Source organism: Nicotiana sylvestris, chromosome 5 (genome assembly GCF_000393655.2).
Source record: "Nicotiana sylvestris chromosome 5, ASM39365v2, whole genome shotgun sequence".
NCBI classification, from domain to species: Eukaryota; Viridiplantae; Streptophyta; class Magnoliopsida; order Solanales; family Solanaceae; genus Nicotiana; species Nicotiana sylvestris.
This window is the reverse complement of record NC_091061.1, coordinates 135278047-135287632: the sequence shown is the minus strand read 5'-3', so window position 1 is coordinate 135287632 and position 9586 is coordinate 135278047. Positions and strand designations below refer to the sequence as shown.

General features: G+C 42.1%; 1 protein-coding gene across 1 annotated transcript; it reads right to left on the bottom strand.

The window, feature by feature from the left end:
• Positions 1-5924: 5924 nt before the first annotated feature.
• Positions 5925-8507, bottom strand: LOC138869344 (uncharacterized). Its single transcript, XM_070146955.1, has 3 exons — positions 7573-8507; positions 6778-7166; positions 5925-6328 (listed from the first exon to the last, which is right to left on the bottom strand). Exons 1-3 carry the CDS (start codon positions 8505-8507, stop codon positions 5925-5927), a joined length of 1728 nt encoding a protein of 575 aa, XP_070003056.1.
• Positions 8508-9586: the final 1079 nt, after the last annotated feature.

The window sequence follows — 9586 nt, the reverse complement described above, 5'->3', positions numbered from 1 at the left end:
CTGAGGCTGGCCTTTCCACACTGCTCTTGTTCAATTCTTTGGTTACTAAGTCTAGGTGTAAGCATTGACCGGGGTCCTTGAGACCCTTAGGGAACTTTGATGCACCTAGACTCTGATTTATCTATGGAACTAAGGCTTATGATTCCATTGGAGGCTTTGGGAAAACTTGGGCCTAATTGAAGGCTCCCTACAGAATAACTTCTTGATTTTCTATTTCTACTTATGTAATTCATTCTTTGGCCTGTAATAATTTGTAAACAAATATTTGGGGTATTTAGTAAAATGGATGGGTAGATGTATACTTTATGGGATAATACGGGTATAAATCCTGTTCTTAGGACACTATTTTTTAAAATATGATTGCTTTGTCTAAATAGAAAACATGCTCATAGGTTTTACTCTTTAACCTATTTGCTTTGCCTAATAGAAATCATGTCCATAGGATTTCACTTTTTAGTTTGTTTGCATCAAGTAGAAACCATGTCTATAAGGTTTTGCATTCTGACATGTTAGAAACCATATTTATAGGTTCCAAACAATCATGTCTTAAATCAGTTCAATAATAGATGCCATGTCTATAGGACTTAATTCCGATTCAGTTACAACGAGTGTTTATGTATATTTTTATACCTGCAAATCGTTAACAATCAGTAATCCACCTAGATATCATGCCTATAGGGATCATTACTCGCAATACTGTCTGATAATTTAATTTAGTCTAACAAATCAACCTTATTACGCCTAGTTCATTTTTAAATTGGTCTTATTAAGTATTAAGCGTTTTCTGAAACAAGCTCTTTCAAATTGACTCAACCTCTTAGATACCATGCCTATAGGTATTAAGGGAGTCTATTTCATAATCTGTTTGTTTTCTGCATTAACATAGACACCAGTATTTTGCATATAGGCAAGCCTTAGGGAGTTTTCAACAATTGTATTTCTCTAAAACTGTCTCTGTCACTTAACGTTTCTAATTCTAACAGGCTTTTAAAAAGAGTCCTTAGGCAACTACTAGGGTATATTTTCTAAGTCTAAAAAGGTTTTGGCTGTTTTTGCATATTCACTTAGATATCCATCTTTAGGACATTGTCTAATAAAGATCTTAACTGTGTTTAAGTCATGCTGCTTGTGTGTTTGTTTGAGGAGGAAACTCTAAGCCTCTTAATGGCTCCCATTATATGAAAGTCCTAAATGTTTTGATTGTCTCCTTAGAATTTTTGCCTTTCTAAACCTTAGGGGTATGTCAAGAAATACCTATAGGTAGAGGCCCTAACTCTCTATAGGACCATTAAAAAGGGACGGGTAGCAGCACACAATAGGAACCATTGACCAAACACTCGCTTTGCATGACCAATAAGGGGATGAGAAGGGTAGACATGGGATATGATGACTACGCGTTAATGTCATGTGTAGCCCCTCATTGAGGAGTGTTTACTGGACATTGCATGGGGTGATCCTATAGGATAACTAACCTAGGACCCCTCCTTACCCAAATCCTCTCTTTATTTAAACCTTTGTTTTACAACTTGTCCAAACCTTTATCTTGTTGCTTGAGTTATCTAATGTGCTTTACTTGCAATTTATTTGATTCAACTATTTATATGGACTAATTTGTGAATATAAGTTCAGCTGGGACCCACAGTTGTGGACCAAGAGGGGTGCCTAACACATTCCACTCGAGGTTACTTCGAGCCCTTACCCTAATCTCTGGTAATGCAGACCAACCCAAGAGTTAATCGCTCTAGGTTCCCTAACACACCATAATCTGTTAGGTGGCGACTCTTCAAACACCAAATTACCAAAAGGAAATGAGTCATTACACCCTGTGAATGTCAAAACCCGAACCTCTTCCCCCATCAAAAAGGGGAGGGAAAAAGGGGGCGCAATAGCATGGTGACTCTGCTGGGGATATCTTTTAGGCTCTTACCATAACGAACTTGTCTTTTACAAATTAGTCCAAGAATGCTTATCCCGTACCCTTCTCCCTTATTTGAATTTAATTGTCCATTTTCAAGCATTTATGATTTCTTTATTGCCTGAAACTAACTTGTCTCTTTGTTTCCTTTTTTCTGTAACTGTATTTCAATCATTTAAATATTGTATTTATTTTTCCTACGTAAAAATACTTGCCTACATGTTATTAATTGCTGCATAAATCATGCTCTGCATCATATTCCACTCGTGCTTCTCAAATCCTATAGCAACGCTTTAATGAGTGGTTGTGCTCTTCCTATTTACTACCCTTAAATTCGGAAAGGCTTATATGCGGTAAAATCAGTCGATCAGCGGTGCAGTTGACGGTTCCGTGCCTTCCCCCTCAAGTTGTTCGCTTGAGGGTATCAGTCTAAAACCTCATAGAAACCTTACTCTATTTAAATTGTGCATGCATCATGGTCAAACCTAGTCGGATCAGTTATGTTGTCCACATAATGATCCTTTAATATAAGCCTTATCCAAAGTCCATCGGGTTTTCCATAATCCCAATGGACGCAACCACGTTTTGTGCATTAATTTGGAGAACTAAATGTTGATATGCTGATCATAAATGTATAAATAGTCGAGTCCGGTGGGGGTAAGGTCTAACCCTTTTGTTTTGTAGAAAATGAGGCACGAGGTCCCCAGCTTCGGTATGGTTAGCACACCCTCACTCTTGCTAGACTGGTGGAGAAATCTTGCATTAAATGACCAAATCAATGAATGAAAAGAGAGGGCCGCCAAATCCAGCGAGAAGCTGGAATATCTGGAATATAGCCTGTTGGAATTGGAAGAAAAAGTGAGGAAGATAGTCACCGACTGCCAGAACGCTGGGGGAAATGAAGGAGAACATTTGGCGAAGGCATTTTTACTGGTGAACCTACGCAAATTGGAGGATTTGATCAACTAGAGCATTCAACCTGAGTAAGGCCCTTCCATGACTAAATAGATTAGGTTTACTGGCTTTCCAAATGTAATAAGGCCAAGTGCCAGTAGTGACTTGTTTTATTATTACGTTAATGTCGTTTTTGGATTCGTCTACTTTTATGTTATGAAATGAAGCATTTATTGTCATTTGAAGTTCTCCAAATTTATTTGTCGCTAGGCCTACCTCGGGCACAATGAAGCTCACGAATTAGGATACGAGTTTATATTTCGCAATATGTGTTTAAATACTGCAAACATTTCAGAATCCTCACTAACTTGTTACCTTTTGTTTTTATTTTTTTAATATTATTCCCATCCCCTTAAGTTGGTTCATCCATACTGGCCTCACCAGCATATCATACCAGATCTAGAGACCCCCCACCTCCTCCTCCTCCAAGTAACACAAAACAAAGGGAAAGCAAAGATGGACGACTTAAGTAGAATACAAAAGGAAAATGGTGAGAACGTAGAGACTTCCGACGGCTGCAGTACTCCGGTCCCGAATAACCTGGTTTTGAGACTAGAACAAAAGATACTAGAACTGCAAGGAGAACTTAAGCAGGTCTGCAATTTGTCAAACTTGTCACTCACCCTCAATGTCCCTAATATCCACCAACACAATGCAAAGAACCCGATACCTCCTCAGAATACACTAAACCAACAACCACAGATTCCTACCGTACAAAATCAATACGCAACTCCACCTCAAAATATCAATCCATTGACATTACCAACTCCACCACAACATCATCCTCTCATCCTCCCCATGCCCCATTATCTCTTGTGCATGCAAAATTACTAGCCTTATACCCATGTACCCACTTGCTAATTACCTATTTTAACAGAAATTTTGAAATTATTGATGAGGGTACAGTTCTTAGCTCTTAGGATGAAGACCTAGTAGCTTCAATTGACAATCTTCAAGGATTTAGGGAAAGGGTTTAGAGAGAACTTGATGAAGATTACTCTTTCTCACCCTAGAACTCCCTCTCTCTCTATGTCGTGAAAAATAATAGAAAAATGGTCTATTGGGGTATTTTTAATGGGATGGGGTCGGGTTTTAAAAATTATAAAATAGGAGCCCCGAGTCAGATCTGCGATCGCATTTGCGATCGCAAAGTTGACATGTGGTCCGCATAATGGACCGCAAAAATGCTCCCCAAAACTTGAACACACTGTCTGGGTATGCGGCAAAAATGCGGTCCGCATACCTGTTCTGCGGTCGCATAATGCACCGCAGAACTTCCCCTTACAAAATCCCAAGGGAATTATGCGACGACTATGCGGTCCGAATATCGTTTATGCGATCGCATAATTGACCGCATAGTTGACCTCAAATTTGACCAACACACTGACTCACTTTGCGGCAACTATGCGGTCCGCATACCTGATATGCAACCGCATTCTCAACCGCAGAATCGACTTTTCTGGAAAAAAATATTTCTTGACTTTTTAATGCATAGACCAGTTCTAAACATTATTTCTTGACTTTTCTGGAAGAACTTTATGCATCTCTAACATATGATCCTGATTGCCACTACGAGCTTTTGGGTTTAGAGTGGAAATTTACATGGGGCCTCACATCCTCCCCCACTTAAGATCATTCATCCTCGAATGAGGATTAAGGTCCGCTTATTAGCAATCTCTATGCAACCTTCTACTTTTTACAATCTAAACATACTATTAGTCTGCAAATTTTGCTAACTCCCTGAATTTTTGAAAATTTCGCCAGAGTTTCCTTTGTATCTGGGCCTTATCCACCTGTTAGAGAGCCCCAGAAACACATCCTAACAATAGGTACACATCCCGTAGGCATAACATAACTCATACAATACTAACCATGGCCGCATAGGCAACATATATAACCAAAACAAAACAGAACAGTTTTACATAGATCAAATCAAAAGATAATAGTTCATAGGAGCTAAATGCATAAGAGCTATTTCATGACTATTCAAACAAATGCGGGTACTTATTTTTAATTTCATCCTCGGCTTCCCAAGTGGCTTCCTCAACTTGCTGGTTCTTCCATAACACTTTCACGGATGCAATTTCATTATTTCTCAATTTTCGAACTTGCCTATCAAGAATGGCAACTAGAACTTCTTCATATGACAGCTCTTCATTAACCTCAATAGTTTCAACTGGCACAATAGTGGACGGATCTCCTACTACCCTTCTCAACATAGACACATGGAAGACCGGATGTACCAATGACAGCTCGGGTGGCAGCTCGAGCTTCTATGCCACCTGACCAATCCTCTGAATGATTTTGTATGGTTTGACATACCTCGGACTCAATTTTCCCTTCTTCCCAAACCGCATGATGCCCTTCATAGGGGAAACCTCCAAAAATACCCAATCATCTTCCTTGAACTGTAAATCTCTGCGACGAACATCCAAGTAAGACTTTTGGCGACTCTGAGCAGTTTTCAACCTCTCCTTAATAATCTTAACTTTCTCCATGACCTGATGCACGAGGTCCGGCCCTATCAATTCCGCTTCTCCAACCTTAAACCACCCAATAGGAGACCTACATCTCCTACCATAAAATGCCTCCAATGGTGCCATCTGGATACTAGCATGGAAGCTGTTGTTGTAAGCAAATTCTATGAGTGGAAAATGGTCATCCCAACTACCCTTGAAATCAAGAGTGCAATCATGCAACATGTCCTCAAGCATCTGAATAGTCCGCTCTGCTTGCCAGTCAGTCTGGGGGTGAAAAGCAATGCTAAGATTTATCTGCTTGCCCAAACCTTGCTGAAATTTCTTCCAAAAGTTGGCTATGAACTAAGCCCCTCGATCTAAAATGATTGAGACTGGACTGCCATGCAACCTAACTATTTCTTTGATATACAACTAAGCATACTGTTCCGCTGTGCTGGTAGCTTTAACTGGCAAGAAGTGCACTGATTTTGTGAGTCGATCCACGATTACCCAAATTGAGTCAAACTTGCGCGGAGTGCGCGACAACCCTACCACAAAATCCATGTTAATCATCTCCCATTTCCACATTGGAATTTCTATGCTTGAGCCAATCCACTAGGCCTTTGATGTTCGGCCTTCACTTGCTGACAATTCGGATATTTTGCCACAAAGTCCACCACATCCTTCTTCATGTTGTTCCACCAATAAATTTTCATGAGATCATGATACATTTTTGTAAAACCTGGGTGCACGGAATACCTGTAAGTGTGAGCTTCTGCCATGATCCTTCCCCAAAGATCGTCAATATCAGGAACACATAGGCGGTCTTGGTATCGTAGGGTACCATCATCCATGCCAAGGGAAAAAACTGTGGTCTTGTGTTTATAAATTCCCTCTTTCAGTTGTGCTAATAATGGATCATTGAATTGATTTTCTTTCACCTCCGCCACAAGCGATGATTCAGCCCTATTCTGCACAATTACCCCTCCTTCATTAGAGTCTGCAAGGCGAACTCCCAAACTAACCAACTAGTAAACCTCCCTGGCTAACGGTCTCTTACATGCCTCCAAATGAGCCAAACTTCCCATAGATTTTCTACTAAGAGCGTCTGCCACAACATTAGCCTTTCCCGGGTGATTGAGAATATCAATGTCATAATCCTTGAGTAACTCTAACCATCTTCTTTGCCTCAGATTCAACTCCTTCTTCTTGAAAATATATTGAAGGCTCTTGTGATCTGTGAATATATCCATATGGACCCCATATAGATAATGTCGCCAAATCTTTAGCGCAAATACCACTGCCGCAAGCTCTAAATCATAAGTTGGATAGTTCTTTTCATGATTCTTGAGTTGCCTAGAAGCGTAGGCTATTACCTTGCCGTGCTGCATTAACACACACCCGAGCCCGATCCTGGAAGCATCGTAATACACCACAATCGCTATGTACCTTCCGACAGGGTTAGTACCGGTGCTGTAGTCAATTTTGATTTAAATTCTTGGAAGCACTTCTCACAAGCATCTGACCACTGGAACTTAACTGCTTTTTGGGTCAATTTAGTCAATGGAGAGGCAAGAGTAGAAAACCCCTCCACAAATCTCCTGAAGTACACAGCCAAACCCAAGAAACTGCGAATCTCCGTTGGACTGGTAGGCCTAGGCCAATTCTTCCCTGCTGCAATCTTTTGAGGATCAACCATAATTCCTTCCCTGTAAACAACATGACCCAAGAACACGACATATTTAAGCCACAATTCACATTTTGAAAATTTTGCATACAATTGATGTTGCTGAAGAGCCTGCAAAACTGCCCTGAGATGGTAAGCATGGTCCTCCCGACTTCAGGAATACACAAGAATATCGTCAATGAATACTATCACAAAGAAGTCTAGAAAAGGCTTAAAGACTTGATTCATAAGATCCATGAAAGTTACTGAGGCATTTGTTAGCCCAAAAGACATCACCATATATTCAAAGTGCCCATACCGAGTTCTGAAAGCCGTCTTTGGAATATCCTGCTCCCTTATCTTCAATTGATGATACCCGGACCGCAATTCAATCTTTGAGAAACACGTAGCACCTTGCAGTTGATCAAACAGGTCATCTATTCTTGGTAGAGGGTATTTATTTTTGATTGTGACTTTGTTGAGCTGTCGGTAGTCAATACACATCCACAACGACCCATCTTTCTTCCTTACAAACAAGATCGGTGCGCCCCATGGTGATACGCTCGTTCGAATTAAACCTTTTTCTAGCAAATCCTTCAATTATTCCTTTAGCTCTTTCAGTTCTGCCGGTGCCATTCTGTAGGGTGGTTGATATAGGTTGCATGCTTGGCATCACATCGATCCCAAAATCAATCTCCCTGTCTGGTGGAATCCCAGCGAGCTCATCTGGAAAGACATTAGAAAATTCATTCACAACTGGTACAGACTCAAGGCTAAGCGCCTCGGCATTGGTGTCCGTAACCCGAACTAAATGATAGATACACCCCTTATTGATCATCTTCGCGGCCTTAAGGTAGGAAATAAATCGGACTCTAGGCACTACATTATCTCTCTCCCATTCAATAGCGGACTCATTAGGAAATTCAATCCTCATGGTTCTAGTCCGACAATCAAGCTTGGCAAAACATGAATAAGGCCAATCCATTCCCATTATTACATTAAAATCTACTATTCTCAATTGAATAAGATCGGCCCTGGTATCCCTACCACACACCGTGACAACACAACTTCTATAAACTCGAGTAGCCAAAATTGACTCACCAACCGGAGTAGATACCGATAATGGTTCATGAAGTTGTTCTGGTTCTTTCCCGAATTCCATAGCAACAAAAAGGGTAACATAGGACAGGGTGGAACCGAGGTCAATAAGTGCATACACATCATGAGATTGAACATTCAGAATACATGTAACAATATCTGGGGAAGCCTCTGCAGTCTGGCGTCCACTCATAGCATAGAACCGGCTGGGTCCTCCTGAACTCTTCGCACCACCCCTAGCTGCACCACACCCTGCGGGTGTTGGGGTACCTCGAGCTAGAGAGGGGGCTGAAGATATAGCAGCTGCTGGGCTGGCTGACTGTGCTATGCCCCTACCTGCTCCCTGGTGGAACACACGACAATGCCTCTGAATATGACCCCTCATCCCACATCCATAACATATGGGAAACTCCATATAGCAAATCCCCGAGTGCATCTTCCTACACCTAGGGAACGGGGACCTCTACTGCTACTGGAACCTCTCTCCTGACCGACCCCGCTGATGGGATCCCCTGTTGCCCTGACCGGGCCTGAAATGACTCCACAGCTACTGGCTGGGCCCTGATGGCGGTGCACTGGCTACAGACTGTGCAACAGACTATGAAGGCCCTGATGATCCTCCCTTGAAAGCTGATCTTTCCCCACCTAGTGACTCTCCCACGTTTCCCGTAGACTGGGCCTTGCTGTTACCCTCTCTCTCCAATCTGTTCTTTAGCTTACGGTTCTCTGTGGCATGAGCAAATGCCACAATCTTCCCATAATTCATGTCAGAATTCAATGCAGCTGTAGAAGCCTCATTAATAGTCAAATAATTAAGGCCCTGAACAAACCGGCGCACCCTGGCCTCCATTGTGGGCAACATATAAATGGCATACTTGGACAAGCGAGCGAACTCCATGTGGTACTCCCACACACTTTTGTTACCCTGCTTCAAATTTTCAAACTCTGCCGCACGGGCTGCCCTTATCTCAATGGGCAGGAAATGATCTATAAAGGCAAGAGCAAACTCGCTCCACCTTGCAGGAGGGCGCCCCTCCTCTCGAAAATCTTCCCACAACTCAAACCACGAATAGGCCACTCCTTTTAGACGGTAGGCAGCCAACTCTTCTCCCTCCGTCTCAGTTGCACGCATAACCCTGAGGGTCTTGGGCATCTCATCAATGAAATCCTGAGGGTCTTCTTCTGGATTGGCACCCGAAAACACTGGAAGGTCTAACTGAAGAAATCTGTTTACCCTAGAACTGGTGGAATCCCCTTGCTGGCTGGATGAACTGAGCGCAACATTTGACCTCTGGTCCTAGGAGACCACTAGCTGGGTCAACATCTAAATAGCTCCCCTAAGATCTCCATCAGAAATACCAGAACGAGAAACTGGGGCTGGAGGTGGGACAGAGGTATCAACGAGAGGGATAGTGGTACCCTCCACAGGTGTAGGAACTAGGTAGTCTGCTCTGGAATAGAAGAATCAGGCAGAGTGATAGTAGGGCGGGTACC